The sequence below is a fragment of the Sceloporus undulatus genome, chromosome 5, assembly GCF_019175285.1.
Source record: "Sceloporus undulatus isolate JIND9_A2432 ecotype Alabama chromosome 5, SceUnd_v1.1, whole genome shotgun sequence".
Taxonomy (NCBI): domain Eukaryota; kingdom Metazoa; phylum Chordata; class Lepidosauria; order Squamata; family Phrynosomatidae; genus Sceloporus; species Sceloporus undulatus.
This window is the reverse complement of record NC_056526.1, coordinates 190,452,295-190,470,073: the sequence shown is the minus strand read 5'-3', so window position 1 is coordinate 190,470,073 and position 17,779 is coordinate 190,452,295. Positions and strand designations below refer to the sequence as shown.

The 17,779-nt window shown below is 43.6% G+C and overlaps 1 protein-coding gene across 1 annotated transcript in view; it reads left to right on the top strand.

The window, feature by feature from the left end:
- LOC121931197 (transcription factor COE3-like) overlaps nt 1-17,779 on the top strand; it is a 151,542-nt gene that overhangs the window by 97,233 nt on the left and 36,530 nt on the right. The window contains 4 exon segments of the mRNA XM_042468647.1: nt 8,435-8,516; nt 11,872-11,989; nt 14,882-15,015; nt 16,545-16,671. Of these exon segments, the coding sequence (XP_042324581.1) occupies nt 8,435-8,516; nt 11,872-11,989; nt 14,882-15,015; nt 16,545-16,671 (461 nt within the window).

Genomic DNA, 17,779 nt, shown 5'->3' with positions numbered 1-17,779 from the left:
TTTAAAGGACATGAGGGCATCTGGTGGGACATTCACATGAGCTTGCTGTGATCCTGCAAATAGTGGGACTCTGCGGTAATTGTGCTGAAACTTTGGAACTCCCTTCTGCAAGAGGCTAGTTCAGGCTCCTCTTTGCTTTCCATTTTCCGACACGCAACATTTTTTCTTTTCCAGCAGCCTTTTAAGTGTGGTGCCATGGTTTGAGCATTGGACTATGACTTTGGAGGCCAGAGTTTGAGTCCCTGCTTGGCCATGGAAATCCGCTAGGTGACCTTGGGCAAGTCACAGACTCTCAACCCCAGAAAACTCCATCATAGGTTCACCTTAGGCTCACCAGAAGTCAGAAATTACATGAAGGCACCCAACAACAACAAGGCTTTTAATGTGCAATTACACCCAGGGAGACTTCTTATTGCAATATTTATTGTGGTATGTTTTTAAGAGTTTTACATTTCTAATATCGTATCTTTGGCCCACTCCAGATGGATGTGGAAGGACGCCCTCATCACATGCGAGGGGCGGCGCTTCTAGATGCCCCTCGCATGTAACGAGGGCGTCAAAATGGCGGCGACCTGTACAAATGGGCGCCACCATCATTACGTGCTGGACACATAATGTCACGGTGCCATTCTGATGTCACGAGTGCGCCATTGACGCACTGCGATGTCATAATGCCGTTGCAAGAAGAACCTGCTTTTTGTGGGTTCTTTTTCCCATGGTCTGGAGGCTGCGCCTTCCTCACGGACCAACACTGGGCCTGTTTTGAATGGCCTGTTATAAGGAGTTTACATTTTTGACATACCAATGCCATGTTTTATTGTGTTTTAAAAATTATACTGTCTTCTTGCCATTTCTGACTTATCACAGGATTTTCTTGGCAAGATTTGTTCAGAAAGGGGGGGGGGGTTGCCTTTGCCTTCCTCTGAGGCTGAGAGAGTGTGACTTGCCCAAGGTCACTTAGTGGGTCCCCCTGAACAAGTGGAGATTTGAACTGTGGTCATCATAGTCCACACTCAAGCCATTGCATCATGCTGGCTCTTACTTACATCCCACTGTTTTCTCAGATCAATGCAGCGTATAACAGGTTTTTTTAAAACAACAAGAAACAAACCCATATTTATAAATTCACAAAATTCAAAAGTTTAAAAGTCTAGACTATCAAAAATAAAATAAAAGCAGTTAAAACAATATTTGATCCAAGATATGGGAAACCCTTAACTATTGCAATTTCCTCATAGTCTAGGTTGAATTTATATAGATCCTCCATGGTCATTATGTTTTGTTTTCTTTTATGTTCAGCATTAAGCCTGCCTTTCCACTTTCTTCCTTGACCTTCTAAGTAACTGTTCTAAGTTATGATGTTTTCCGCCATTAGTATGGTGTCATTCATTTTTATTGTTGGTGTTTCTTCCTCCTGTCTTTACTCCTTCTTCTTCTGAGTCAAAACCTGATCTTTGTATGTATGCTATTTTCTGCAAAGAAGTTGAACAAATAGGGTGATAATGTGCAGCCTTGTCTGACCCTTTTGCCAATTGGGATCTATTCTGTTTCTCCATATTCTGTTCTAATAGTTGATTCTTGTCCTAAGAACACATTTCTCATCAGGACTATCAGATGTATTGGCACTTCCATATCTGTAGGAGCATTCCATAGCTCCTAAAGTCAAAAGCTTTGCTATAGTCTATAAAGCATTTGCTGATTTTCTTTTGGAATTCCTTGGTGCACTCCTTTAGCCATTGCATGTCTGCAATGTGGTTCCTAGTGCCTTTTCCTTTCCTGAACCTCGCTTGCTCTTCTGCAGTTTCTTTCTCCATGTATGACTGAGTATGACTGAGTCTTATGTTGCAGAATTTTGAGCATAATTTTGCTGCAGTCTTTTGCTGTTTCCTTTTTTTATGAATGGGGTAATAATTTACACACAGAGAATATGGTCCTCAAATAACCTGGACTTCAGAATTGATAATTCAACACCTGCATTTGGAATTGTGCCTGGAAATGGACTGGTATTCAGTGGAGCTGTTGCAACAAGGGTTTTGTGTGCTCCATGTAGCCAGCAGGTCATTTGTACAGCAAATTGCCATTCTCATAGTATTGTGTTCCTAGCTAGATGTAATGGAGGCCAAGATGCACTTGAGCTTGTATCAGTTTTAAATGAAAATAAGGATGGCCAGGTGTTTTCTTAAGAGTTGAACTTTTCCAACCTGCCAACCTCCAAATGTGCAAATGATAACTCCCATCATCCTCAGCCAGCATGGCTGTCAGCTGTGCTGGCCAGTGTTATGACATTTATAGTCTCAACACATCTGCAAGGTGTGGAGCCTTGATGAACTTGGGTTAGACTGGGTTAGTGCTTTATCTAATTGAGCCTATTTTATGCGCACGTGTTAGACCAGTGATTCCCAAACTTTGGTCCAATGGCCAACAGTCAAGAATTCTGGGAGATGAAGTCCAAAACATCTGGAGCACCAAAGTCTGGGAACTATTGTGTTAGATGCACTCTTTCAAAATACACACTAGGTTGAAAACAGGTTGCTATCTTTTTACCAGAAACAAAACTGAATCAGTCTGTGCTCCAAAACAACAACAACAAAAACAACTTTTGACAAGTATCCAAGAGTCTGAAAAAAAAATGACCCTAGACGCTGGACTGTTTGTTTTGCTGTCTTATTGGGAGCATGCAAAGAGATAAGGATGTGAAGAATTATGGAGATATGGGAATTGTGGGGATTATGGAGGATTAGCAACTGAGCAGGCAGGCAGGAATGGAACCAGGGGCCTTTCACACTACATGATTAAAGCATTGCCATGGCTGTGTCCTGGGAAAACCCCATGATCCTGGGATTTGTAGTTTAATGAGATACTAAAGCTCTCTGGCTAAGAATTCTAAATGCCCCATTCCTACACTCCCATCCCCAGAATTCAATGGAAGTTAAAAGTGGAATCATAGCTCTATAATTGTAGAAATGCTCCAGGATTGAGAAAACATGGTGCAAGCCAACAGCAGGCAACTATCAAAAGGGCCAGGGCCATTCCTTCCTTCATTAGGCTTAACCATCACTCCTAGTGTGGCAAGAAGCGATGTCACATTACTTCCAATTTGAGATTTGGCCCAAGGATGTTTGATTCCCCCCCCCCAGCATCCCACTGTTTTGTGCTTCTGATACTGGTCAGTATTGGCTAGCAGGCTCCAAATCTACAAAGTAGTAAATCCACTCTGCGCTTTAGTCTAAAGTTCAAAGAAGTCACTGGACCTGTTTTGACAGAAGGGTTCAGCACCTTGGATTGCTCCTTTAAAATTCAGTTTAAATCCTGGAGTGGCTTCACTGCTGCACTGACGCGGAGACCACTAGCCTCCCCTATATCTGGGCATCCCCCCTATTTCCACCGCTGCTTATGGGAACTGTGAGGGTAGATGTAAGCATGCCATCATTGCTCCTCTATCAAGCCAAAGAGATGTCTGTTTGTCTATCTATTCTTTGCTCCAGGTTTGTGAGACTAAAAGCTAGCAGGTCAGGGCTGAGGAAAGAGAACAGTTTTTGCTTTGCCATGAACAAAGTTTTTGCTTTGCCATGAACATGCAAAATGTCCAAGTGTGAGCCATGTGGGTTTGCAAATTCGGTGCAGTTTGGGGTATTTTCCCTTGCTGCTTGTGATACCATTTCTTCAGAGGCAGGATGTGTGTTAGAGCAAGATTTGCCTCTGTTCCCATCCATTCCAAGCTTCTCCAGAGTGCTCTCAGACACACACACACACACACCGGCTGCTGCCCTTTAATTATTTATGCTAGGATGACAATTATAGGACCCTACACAAGCATCCTAAATATTTCATCAGCCTGGAACACTGTCGGAGAATGGATCATACATTCTGGCTTCCATCCATCTTCTTGGGAGCTTTTCGCCGCTTCTTCTTCCCTTTGCGCACCTCACTCATCCTACTCTCCCCCCACGTTTCCCCAGTCCTATGAATCACTGGCATCAGAGATGTGGATGCCCCACATTGCTGTGTGCTCTATGTTCTTCCCATGACTGTTCTGTTCCGTGCATAGCGATGCACACCATCTGGGACTCTTTCTAGTCATTGTGTATTCCTGCATGGCAGGGGGTTGGACTGGATTGCCCTTGTGGTCTCTTCCAACTCTGTGATTCTATTGACTATCACCCCATGACCAGAATCCCATTGATCTCCCTATGTGTGTGCGTACGTGGTTAGAAATGTTGGCCTGAAGCAAAATATCTATTTTCCTTTCAAGATTGAGGAAGCAGAGTTTGCATGCTGAACCATTGCACATGGGTGCATATTATGCATGGAGGAGCACTGTGCATTGCGCAGGGATGTGCATTCATATATGGTTGTGCCTTCAGATTCTCAACCCTGGCATTCAACACAAGAGCTGTGAAGCACAAGGGATGTATAATTCCACATGGCATAGATTTGTGCTGTGCAACCCTGATGCAGAATCTTAGCTATTTTGGTTTTCCCCGTATAAAAGGACATCATAAGATTTAAAGCAAGATCCATTTCTTTGTACAACTAGGGCACCACTTTACTGCTATGGCTCCATCTGACAGGATGCTGGGATTTGTAGTTTGGTGAGGCACTCTTTGGCAGAGAAGGCTAAAAGACCTTGTAAAACTACAGATCACAGGATTCCATAGAGTGGAGCTACAACACTTAAAGTGAGGTCAAACTGCATTATTTCTACAGTGTAGACACATCTTATGATTGTTAGGACTTATAGGAATCCAATACGTTGCCCAGCTGTTGTGGAATATTATGCTTTACAGAGGAAGGAAGGAAATGTTTCAAGGATTTTATACTCTTAATCATCAGTGCTGCCTATACACATTTAGCCCTGCCATGACACCACTTTAACTGCCACGGCCCCATCTCTGGGTTTCATGGATGAGCTGGGAATCGAACCTACTACTTGCTTCATTTCTAAGTGCTGGACCGAGCTCAGAAAATTTACATGCTGAGGGCTACAGCTCCCAGAATTCCCCAGGCAGTGGCCGTATTGGCCGGATATGAGAGTTTCTGTGTGTAATGGTCCCTTAAATTCTTTCCCCAAGCTGTTAAACTGCTGTTCAAAGGATAAAACCAGGGCACTTGGAGCTCCAAAGGAGACCTAGAGTCTTGTAGAATCAAAGAGTTGGGAGAGACCACAAGGGTCACCCAGTCCCTCTCCATTCTGCCATGCAGGTAAACACGCTTGTAATCTAGTGGGGATTGGTGGCTTTCACATCAGTAGGTGAATCCACTTAAGGCAATGGTTCTCAAATGGTGATGCATCTTCTGGAAGGAGCCAGATGTGCCTCTGAGGCTCTGATAAATTATCAGTATCCTGCAAAAACCTTCCTACCACCCTCCCTCCTTCTGTTCCCCCCCCCCCGGACCTTGCCCACCCCATCCTTTCCTGCTGGGCTCAGATATCTCCCAGGCTAGTATTCCCTGATTGATCGTCCTCTGAAGCAATATAGCCCATTAGCTGCCTCAGGGATCAGTTACCAATCAATACCCTCTTAAGCAGAGAAGGATGCATTCCAGGAGTGGCTTAAAGGGACAGCACAGAAATCAGGAATACAAGGGAGGGAACCCAACTCTGTGTCTGTGTGTCAGTTTTGCAAGGACTTTGAGTCAGAAGGATGGGAAGCTGAAGTGTATGCATGGCCACAGGCTGGATGGTTTTACTTACTGGGGCACGAGCTGGACAGTGTTCATGTTGCTGTTGTTACATGCCTTCAAGTCATTTCTGACTTATGGCCACCCTAAGACAAGTCTATCATGGGTTTTTCTTGGCAAGATTTGTTCAGAGTAGGTTTGCCCTTGCCTTCCTCTGAGGCTGAGAGAGCGTGACTTGCCCAAAGTCACCCAGTAGGTTTCATGGCCGAGCTGAGAATCGAACCCTGGTCTCCAGAGTCGCAGTCCATTGCTCAAATCACTGCACCACACCAAACACTCCTTCCACTAAAGAAAGACTTCCTAATGTTTTAGGGGACTCTAAGTTGAATCCATTGGTTTATGTTGCCTTTTTTTCTCTCTGAGAGAAACTTGTGTTGGGGCGTAGAGAGACACGCTGTGTCCACTATGACCACGTGCAGAGTTGATCCACGCAGGCAAGACGCCTCAAGAAGGCTCTTGGAGAGATGTCTTCAAAGGCTTCAGGCTGAGAAGGAAAAATACCTCCCACGCAGGCTGACCAGCCTTGAGCTCCCAGGTTGAAGAAATAACACTGCTGGACAGCAAGGCTCTCTCGAATACGAGGGCTTTAATCACTTGTTGCAAGCTATTTACAAGATTGCACAGAGTACCAGACAGCCATCTTGGATACTCACAGCTCTATATACAAACAAAGTGCTTTGCCAGCCACCGACCTCAACAACCCAACAACGGAGATAGTCACCTTCTCCCTTATGTAGATGGTCTTCCGTGAAGTCATGTGATAGCCATGCCACCAATGAAACCTTGCTGGTTTCATCCCCAGTGCAGGTTGCATCATACCATTGCCCATGACGCACTGCTGGCTGACTTGACCTACACGTTGCATCAGACATCCAGTGATGCTCAGCTTCCAAATGCTGACTCACACACCTGCCACTTGAACTGTAGTAACCTCTGCTCCAGTTCCACCTAGTGGCCACATCCATGTCATTTCCAGGCCAAGTGACCCACCTGGTCCTGACAACTTGTGACTAAGCAAGCTGAAATCTTAGGCCTGGGACAGACTGCCGAGAAACGGCAGCCTGCTGGTGCCTGTTTTTGCTCTGCAGGGACGACACAACCCCCAAATGCCACACCATCACTGTGGAGCAAAAAGAACCCGGTTATTTCCAGGTTCTCTCTACGGCGCCACAGGGACGTTGTGAGTGCGCCATTGGCGCACTCATGATGTAAGCGACGCATGGCCTATTGGCACTTACGTCACAACGGCACCAGTACATACTAGGGTTAGGGACCATGCAGTTGCCGCATGGTCCCTAACCCTAGTATCAGCCCTAGTATGCTGCTTATTGGCGGTATGTACCAGGCCAAAGGTATTGAACAGATTACTGATCAGTTACTGATCAGGCAACTTCTTTGCATCTTTGCTTTGGACTGCATCCCAGTTGAATAACTTATAGGACTGATACATCTTGTAGTTGTACCAGTAATTTCACACACAGAGGACCTGTCCAAACTACAGCTTTGTTCTTGTTTCATGCAGTTTAATTGTGACAATTCCCCTGCTAAGAATTCTGGGAAATGTTTTTGGTGAGTGTGTGGAGAATGCGGTTAAAGATCCTTCGCTCACCCAACAATTCCTAGAATTGGGTGCCTTTGTCTGCAATCAAACCCAATTCACAATGCCACATCAGCATAGCTTGTAAACCACCACACTGTATCCGGCCTCTCTGGTCACATTTACAAAACAGTTTCCTTTTTTAACAAAATCTTTTTATGTCTGATCAGTCTCTGTTTTCTTCTCATCCTCTGTCTAGCTGGAAGAATCTTTTACCAGCATCAGCATTGGGAGGATGCTGAAGGAGGGTTGGAGAAATGCAGACTTCCACTGTCAGGTTGCAGCACTGTGTGTTTAGTAAACAATGCAATAAACAAAGTTTGTGCTGGGAAAGAGTGTGATTTTTCTCTAGCGGATGCTACTGTAGTTGTGTGAGCCTGTCTGCAACAAGCAAGGTAAACGGCAGCTGCCATTGGATAAACTGAAAAAAGAGGGGAGTGCAAATAAGACTGCTTCACCAACTATTCATAGTATATTAAAAAGCATAGACCCTTGGCCTGCAAAGTGGAAATCATAAGAAAAGCAAAGACCAACGAAAGAAAATGTCACATATTTTGGATGTATTTTGGAAAAAGCTTTCAAGTGGTCTGTACAAGATTAATGTGTCTTGGCTTATTTATGTAAGGCTTCCCTGAACTGTGTTATTGTTGTGTTGTTGTTGTTGTTCATTTCACACATATATATTATTACAGCGATCCTTCAGTATCTGCTGGGGTTTGGTTCCAGGATCCCCTGTGGATACCAAAATCCATAGATGCTCAGTTCCCATCAAATACAAGTAGAAAAATGATGTCCCTTATATAACAGGTTAGCCATGGATGGTTGAGTCCTTGGATAAGGAATCTGTGGTTACAGGGGCCAACTGTTCTTGTAAATTCAAAAATGATTGCTAGGATGTGAACTGCTTTTCTTTTTCTGTGCTGTGAGAACCCTTTCCCTATTCCTATGCGGGTTTTTTGGGAGGGTGCCTCTGGTGCCAAATATTTTGTTAAAGATGTAATGCCCATGAACATATCTGCTTTATTAACAAGCATACCTTTGTTTTGTTGTAATCTATTGTGTGATCCTTCTTGGGCGCCATGTTGGGAAAAAGTAAGATATAAAATATTTAAAGGTAGACAGATAGATCTCCATTTTTTTCCCTTCTGTTTCTAGATTTTTCCTCAAGTTCTTCCTCAAATGTAACCAGAACTGCCTGAAAAATGCTGGGAATCCCCGAGATATGCGACGGTTCCAGGTGAGATCCCCTTCGGCACAATCCTGTGTGGATCCCCCTGTTCTTTTCCAACAGCCCCATTGGGTCTTCTTTGTGGCTTTGTTTCCATGCATCCCCTACATCACTTGTTCAGACCTCAGAAGCGAGCAACCTGTAATGGTGGTGGATACATCCCGCAGCTCAGTGGGACACCTGTGCAAACAGCCGTCACAGTGTGGGAATGGAGGGCAGTGGGTGCAGGTTGGGTTACTTGCAGTCCAGGATACTGCTTGCCACCCTCTGTAGTTTCCTGGCCCTTGTAGAAAGGGCCTAGGTTTTGAAATGAGCTTGTATCTGTATCTGCTTGAATTTGGTAAGTTGGCTTGGAGTCCAGCCCTGGGGGAAGGCAAGGTACCATTAACAGTAGCAAGAAGAGAGAAGGATAAACATGACAATTGGATGCCAATAGGACAGCATAACACCATTCTTGCAATGCACTGTTACTGCAGTCCAGATGCGTTGCAGTTCCTTGGGGGAGGGTCCTTTACCCTCTGCCCCCCAGACTCAGGCATATCCCTTAAAGGGCGCTTCCCTCTTCTCCTTGCACCCACAGTAACAGCAGCATCTGTGTTGTGTTCAGGCTGTGTTGTGTTCACTCATCAAGGTGGGTGTGATCGTCGGCTCCGCCAGGGCCTGGCCCCCTCAGTATGCAAATTGGGATGGCTGTTAATCATGTAAAAATGTCACAATTACCATATCGTTAGGAGAGGAACCTGATGAGGAAGCCACCGACCCAGTCGGTGCTTGTTGACGCCTGGAGAGTCCCTCCTTTCCCCAACAACCCACAGTCCAAATGTGGTCTTTGTCAGCCCTTCTGAGTCTCCCATTACAGGCTTATTTGTATTGTTATTTACTGTTGTTCACCGCCCTGATTTTCAGAAGGGCGGTATACAAATAAAATTTTATTATATTATTATTATTATTGGATTCTTATATTTCTTTTATTTTACACACAGTATCAAAATATGTCTTATCCCATACTACACGCTCTGAGGTTGGCATGCAGAAAAATCAAATTTCAAATGTAAAGCACTTCAAAATATGAACAAGTACAAACTAATTTACATACAGTATTAAACTGTGCAAAAAAAATTAAAACAGGGAAGAAGACCCAGCATGGCATAGTGGTTTGAGTGCTGGACTATGGCTCTGGAGACCAGGGTTTGATTCCCAGCTCAGCCATAAAACCCACTGGCTGACCTTGGGCAATTCACACAGTCTCAGCCTCCTTCTTTGGAGGTCTTTAAGCAGAGGCTGGATGGCCATCTGTCGGGGATGCTTTGATTGAGAGTTCCTGCATGGCAGAACAGGGTTGGGATGGATGGCCCTTGGGATCCCTTCCAATTCTATGATTCTAAGGGAAGGCAATGGCAAACCTCCTCTTAACAAATCTTGCAGAGAAAACCCAATGATAGGTTTGCCTTAGGGTTGCCATAAGTCAGAAATGTCTTGAAGGCACATAACAACAACATACAAGAACCATGTAAATGTATGAACTAGACAAAATCATTAAGCACCCCCCGCAAAGACTTTAATAAAAGGCTGTGTTTTTAGTTGGTGCCAGAATGAAACTCACATTGGTTTCAATCACACATGTAAGGGGAGGGCATTCCCTGACTGGGGTGCCACAAGTGAGAAGGTCCTGTTACACATCCTCACACAGAATGAGACAAAGAGGAGCACTCCTTTTCCGTCATAGAACTAGAAAGGCATGGCTGACTGGTTTAAAAACAAAGACAAATTCTTCCTCTTGTAAATCATACATTGCAAGTATGTTAGATGCTGAGCATGAGTTCATTTTATGGAGTACCTGGCCATTCTGAGAGTTGTACCCCCCCCTCCAAAAAAGAGGAACTTCCCATGGCTCTGGACAGCTGCTCCCATGCATGCTTTTGGAAATCCAGTCCTCCATCCCAGAGGACATTTTCTTCAGCCTCCCACAAATTGTGGAATGACCTGCCAGAAGAGATTCGACAGCAGAATACGCTGATGGCATTTAAAACAGCATTGAAGATAGACATCCCTTCCGACAGGCCCAGCCCATCAATTTTAAATCATGACTTTTAATTGGTATATTTTAAAGAATGTATTATATGATTGTATTTTAGTGATTTTATAGTATTGTCATTTAACTGTTGGTTTTATGTGTTTTCTTTTTTGTGTTTTGTATTTTCTCATGTTGTACCCCATCTTGAGCCTTGAAGAGAAATGGGGGGAATTAAATTTATTATTATTATTATTATTATTATTATTTCTTTTTCTGGTTGTGTATAACTTCCAAGGACAAGAGTCCCTTGTTAGAACAGAATATGGATAAACCGAACAGTTCCCTGCCTCGATTGTCTTTTTGACAAAGAGGCAGGGTAAAGCTAAAGCTATTATTATTCCAAGGCTGGAATAATAATAATAATAATAATTGCAAGGCTGCAACCTACTTGTTCAACTTGTATGCAGAAAATATCATGCAAAGAGCAGGATTAGATGTAGAAGAAGGAGGAGTAAAGATAGGAGGAAGGCATATCAACAGTCTAAGATACATAGATGATACTGTACTACTAGTAGAAAACATCATAGACTTGGAATAATTGCTGAAGAAGATCAAGGAAGAAAGTGCAAAGCAAGCTTGTCACTGAACATAAAGAAAACTAAAATGATGACCTTGGAGGATCTACATAAATTCAACTTCGACAATGAAGAAATGGAAATATTTAAAGATTTCTCATACCTTGGATCAAATATTTTTCAGGATGGAGATTGCAGTCAAGAGATAAGAAGAAGACTTAAGAATGGGAAGGGCAGCCATGAAAGAGCTAGAAAAGATTCTAAAGAGTAAAGATACACATCTGAGCACTAAAGTTAGAATTGTCCAAGCCATTATATTCTTCCATCACTATGTATGGATGTAAGCGCTGGACAGTGAAGAAAGCAAATGGAAAGAAAATCAACTCATTTGATTGAGTTAGATGGTCTCAATATTGGGAGACAGTGTGTTAAAAATTAATTTGCTATTGCTCAGTCATTCAGAATTTCATCAATGAACCTAAGATTTGTTATTTCAACTATTAAACCCCCAAATCATCACATCTGAGGGTAACTACTGATAGTTCATTATATTATTCTAATGTGTTAGTAGTTTGGAATCATTTCATGAGAGATTCAATGGGGCAGACATAACCTCATATACTTGGCAATGTCCCTTAAAAATGAAGAGTCATTGGATGCGTTGCCTGATTCCCCCACAGTGCATTGCATTCTTCTTATTTTTATTCTTATTATTCTTGTAATTTTAATGTTGCTTTGTCTTCTTTAACACCTCCCTGGCCTTTCATCCCCTCAGGTAGTGGTGTCGACGACGGTGAATGTGGACGGTCATGTCCTTGCAGTTTCCGATAACATGTTTGTGCATAACAACTCCAAGCACGGACGCCGGGCACGGAGGCTGGACCCTTCTGAAGGTACATGCCCCATAAGAAAGCACAATGGGAATTCAAGGCCCAGTAAGAAGGCTGTCTTACAAGAAGGATCAAGTCATGGATCATTGTAAACCAGGGCCTTTTTCACATTACACAATTGTCATGCTGTAATTTAAACTACAGGAAAACAGAGTCCACCTAAACATTGGGAAGAGCTGTTTGACAGTGGAATGTGTTGCTGTCTCAGAGTATGGTGGACTCTCCTTCTTTGGAGGTTTTTGAACAGAGGCTGGATGGCCATCTGTCGGAAGTGGCTTTGATTGTATATTTCTGCATGGCAGTATAAGATTGGATTGGATGTCCCTTGGGGTCTCTTCCAACTCTTTGACTCTATGGACTTTATCACAGAGGGAAAATGGAGGAAAGGCAGGGGTTTAAACTGTCATTATCCCGTGAAAGTTGTGCGAGATCGCGGTGAAGATTTTCACACGTCGTCGCAATTAAAGATAACAAATCATTCATGGGGAAATCCTCTTTGATTACGATGTGTGTGAAAATCTTCCCACGATCGCATGACTTTCCTGGGATAATGACGGTTTAAACCCCTAATTTCCCCCTGATTTTCCCCAGTGTGATAAACTTTTATGATTCTTCTTTAACTGCTGTGATTCCATCCTGTGGAGTCCTGGGATTTAAGACTTCCCTACCAGAGACCTCTAGTGTTTCCCCAAACTTCAAATCCCAGGATTCCACAGGAATGGAATGTGGAATGTCAGTGCTATAATTGTGTAACATGAAAGGGCTCAAGGAATGGGTAAATACGGTGCATGACCATGTTTGACCCTTCCCCAGCCCCCCCACAGTTCCTTAGAGGTCTGCAACCTCCTTCCAATTTCCTTGGGGGGCCCCACCCACAAATGCCAGGAAAACAGCATAACACAAGTCCCAGTGAGTTAGTTTCCCCTTCTTATTAACCCCAGCCTCCAAAGCACCACACATACACACCCCAAAATGAAAAACAGTCTTGCCAGAAGTCACACTCAAAAGTGACTTCTGGTGATGATTCTTAATGGATGCCTCTGCTGTGCCAATTGCCTGTTGCTCTCTCAAGCCATGGTTAAGGAAGCTTGATGTCCAAAATGACAAGCCATGGTTTCTGGTTATCGAGGAAAGCAGAAATCAGACTATAATTTGGTTTTACCAACCAAACAAGGTTTAGCGTGATGCCTGAATTGACAAATCCTAGTTAATGGCCACAACTTGGAAGAGTTATTTTTCTGGACTACAGTTTCTGAATTTGGAAAAGTCACACCTGGGGACTCCAACTCCCCTTGTAGACCCCAAAAGCAACTTCTCTGAGTTCTGCCCCAAAATCTTTCCATCTTGCCATAAATTATTCAGAGACTCCCTTTCTCTCTCTAAATTTTAAGTAATCAGTTGGGCTGTGATGATTAATCACTTCAACTGAGAATCAACGAAAGCTTTTTAGCTACTTAATTGGTGTGAGCAAATTTTTATCAGCAGGGGGACGTTTTAATTGGGGAGCCTACAAGCCAAGGAAGCCCAGTTTCATTTTTGAGTCCTGTGGTTCCAGTGTGTTCATAGAATAATAAAGAAAAAAGAAAATGCCCAAGAAGTTCTTTTCTGAATACAGAGAACAGCATAGTTTTGGGATAAGACAACTTTGTTAAATTATTTCACACCTCTTATAATGTTTGTAGACGCACTGGTCCTGTGACAGTAGTAACATGCAAAATAGTTTCACATTACATTAACTAAAGTGGCAGATAGTTGCGCTGGCAAATTGTCGTTCTCATTTTCCTTATTTTCTAACATTCTGGTTGCCCAAGTCTCCATTCTAGGCATGAAAACTTTTAGCAGCAGAAATGAAATGTGTGTGATCTCTGGCAGAGTCTATAATCTTTGGGAACACTGGCAGATTCTCAAGTCTTTGGAAACTGCAGCAGATGTGGAAACTCTGTCAAATTATTTAATATTTAGGAGGTCTGATAGGTTCTCTTATTTCTAGGAAGCTCTTCCAAAGATCTTTCAAAAACTATTTAAAATCACAGTGAGGTGATTGATGGATTGATGATTGGTGTACATGGCTTCCCCTCTCTCTTGCATACTTTGCTTGAGAGACCAGCTGAACCCAACGGGTGCTCAGCAATGGCTCCTTTTCTTCGTTCTGGAGAGAAGTGACCAGTGGGGTGTCCAGTGGGCTTCTGTCCTGGGCCCAGGGCTATTCAACATCTTTATCAATGACCTGGATGACAGAATTGGGGGCATACTTATCAAATTTGCAGATGATACCAAATTAGGAGGAATAGCTAATACTCCTGAGGACAGGATCAAAATTCAAAATGACCTGAATAGACAAGAAAGCTGGACCAAAACTAACAAAATGAGAAATGTACCTTACACAGAGAAATGTAAGGTACTGCACTTGGAGCAGAAAAATAAAATGCATAAACATAGAATGGGGGACGCCTGGCTTGGGTTTGGGGGGATTGGTAGAGGACTTCAGGGGCTGCAAAAGAGAAGTGCTGGAGCCACATATGGCTTGTGGGCCACACTCTTTCCACCCCTTCTTTAGGCTCTCAATTAAGAAGAAGAAGAAGAACCAGCTTTCCCTTTCTTCTCCTAGTTTCTCCCCTCTATTTCTCCAAAAGCTTGTTCGTTCCCCATCCTTTTGCCTATCACTGAGTCTTGTTTAGCTCTCAGGCATCCTGCCTGTTTTGTATCTCCTTCCCTCCATTATACATCGGTGACCCATGTGGCTCTTCTCTCCAGGCCTTCTTCTCCACCCCATCACTTTTGGCTTTTCCTTTGATGATCATCATCACCCCACCATCCTTGCCTTGTGTTTCCTGCTGTGTTTTCTCACCCAAGTCCCCTGATGCTTTGCCTTATCTCTCCCCTTCCCACCTGAAGCAGCGACACCTTGCATCAAAGCCATCAGCCCCAGCGAAGGCTGGACCACAGGCGGTGCCACTGTCATTGTGATTGGGGACAACTTCTTTGATGGGCTGCAGGTGGTCTTTGGCACCATGCTGGTGTGGAGCGAGGTGAGTCTCTGGGGATATTTCCACCCAGGGGGCTTAATATGCCTTCAGTAAACCTTCCTTCTCTCTGGTGAATTGTACTTCAGGCATTGAAAACACCTGACTTAGCTTGGAGAAGAGAAGACAGAGAGGTGACCATTGGAGCATGTCCAGAGGAGGGCAACCAAAATCTTGCAAGATCTGGAAACCATCAAGCCCTATGAGGAGCAACTTAGGGAGCAGAGTATGTTTAGTCTGGAGAAGAAAAGGTTAAGGAGTGATATGATAGCCCTGTTTAAGTATTTGAAGGGATGTCATGCTGAGGGTGCGGCAAGCTTGTTTCTTGCTGCTCCAGAGACTAGGACCCAGAGCAGTGGATTCAAACTACAGGAAAAGAGATTTCAGCTGAACATTTGGAGGAAATTCCTGATAGTAAGAGCTGTCCGATAGTGGAAGATTCTCCCTCGGAGGGTGGTGAGGTCTCCTCCTTTGGAGGTTTTTAAACTGAGGCTGGATGGCCACCTGTTGAGGGTGTTTGCTTGTGTCTCCCGTGGATTTTCAACGACTGGGAAATCACGTTCTTGAAAAGCCACAGGACAAGTTCAGGTTACACATGGGCTGCATACACCCAGCCAGAGGAGAATGTGGTAAGATCCGTCATTGACAGTTAAACACACAAATATCCCATCGGGGACAAGTTAGGATAAGTTGTGTGCAATAATCTCCTAAATCACACAACAAGAACAACAACAGCACAACACATTCTGAAAGATCCTTTTCCACCTGAGCAATCAAGCCGCAAAGCCTTGTTGAAACCAAAATATATGCCTCTGCCTATGAAAATGTGGCAAGGATGGTGCAGACTGAACTCTCTAGGAAGGGCATTCCAGAGTCTGAGAGCAGCCACCAACAAGGCCCTTTCCCATGTTTGCTATCAAATTACCTGTGTGGATGGTGGAAGAGTAAGAAGACTGTCTCCAGATGTTTTCTAGACAGGTGGGTAGGCTCAACAGGAAGAGTGCAGTTCTTCAGGTAGTCTGAATCTGAACTGTACAGGGCCTTATAGGTGATACTCAACACACTGAATTGTGCCTGGACACAGACCAGCAGCCAGTGGACTTGTTGCAACAAGGGAGATATGTACTCTCTGTAGCCACCCCCAGCTAGCAGTTTCAAGGTGGGTTGCCTCCCTTCTTGATCTGCAGGCTACTGCTAGCAAGAGACAGGTGTTTCAAGGATGGGACAGAGACCAGAAATACGTATCCCTTAAGTTGTTCCCAGCTTTAGTCCTCCATTTGTTTTGGACTTAGATCCCAGAAGCCCCAGCCAATTTGTTTAACAGTCAGAAACTATGAACATCTGGAAGACCAAAGGTTGGGAACCACTGCCTTAAGGCAATGGGAATGGACAGTTCCAATTATGGAGCAGAGGGATGCAGGTGCTATGTCTCTTCCAGGTTTCCTTGTGATGCTGCCTTTCCCCTTTCTGAAGAAACTCACCTCTTCACTCATCTAACTGCTTTCTTTCTCATGTTTGTCCTCCTTTCTCCACAGCTAATCACGCCACATGCAATCCGTGTACAGACTCCTCCAAGGCACATCCCTGGAGTAGTGGAAGTGACGCTTTCCTACAAATCTAAGCAGTTCTGCAAAGGAGCCCCTGGACGGTTTGTCTACACAGGTATGCGGCATGTATACATATGTGGGGATAGTGGTTAAGAACTTAGAAATTTATTTATTTATTTATTTATTCCTATGTCATCTCATTTATTTATTTACTTACTTACTGATTTACTCTATTTATGTGCCACATTTCTCCCAGGATAGGACCCAAGGTGGCTTCCAAAACAACAAAGTAAAAAATGTTGACAAATAGTTTTAAAACCAATTTAAAATCCCCCCCCCCATTAACACACAATAAAACCATTTCAAAACCATTCAAAAGTTAAAAACAGCTAAAACATACATGTCCCTGTATTAAAATAAAAAATGTCTTTGCTTGCCTGTAAATAGAAAACCTTTCTCCTGGAGTGGCACCCAAGGCGGCTTACAAAAAGACATGACTCAAAACAATGCAGTTTTAAAACACAATCAATATAATTCCATTACAACTATAGATTAAAAACTGTATAAAACATATAAAGAAATTGATAATAAAACAGATGTACACTACATAGGAAGCCTCCCTGCCACTGATTACGCATTAACAGCCTGCTCTGGTTTGTGACCAAAATAAACCGATTCATTCATTAAAAGCCTCCTTGAACTAAAAGACCTTTGGCTGCCAGCAATTCCCATTGAAGATTCTGAACAGTTTCCAAAGGCAGACCCATGTAGAGTGCATTACAGTCATCAAAATGGGATGTTTGGGTTTTTGGATTTGCCCTCTCTAGGCCAGCATGTTCTTCCCACTGTAGCCTCAGGGAAGCCTATAAAGAAACCATGAGCAAAATGGCATCCCGCCAGTTGTAACTGGTGGAGATTTCCATGCCAGCAAGTTCCTGTGCATCTTTTCTGATCTTGAAAACAGTCCTCCAAAGTCAGCATGACCAGATCTCCTCCTTTTCCAGAACATGTCCTACATTCCAACCTTCTGTCCAGGAAAAATCCCAATGTGTCCTCCATTTCAAGCAGAACTAAGTAGCCCATTGAGTAACACCACCTTTTGAGAAATCTGTCAGTTTGGCAGCCTGTCCTCACTGCAGATAGGATGGACTGAATATAGATTCAGTCAAGGATTTGTTGCTTGGGAAGTACCATTATAAGCATTTGTCTTGCCCAAGGATCTA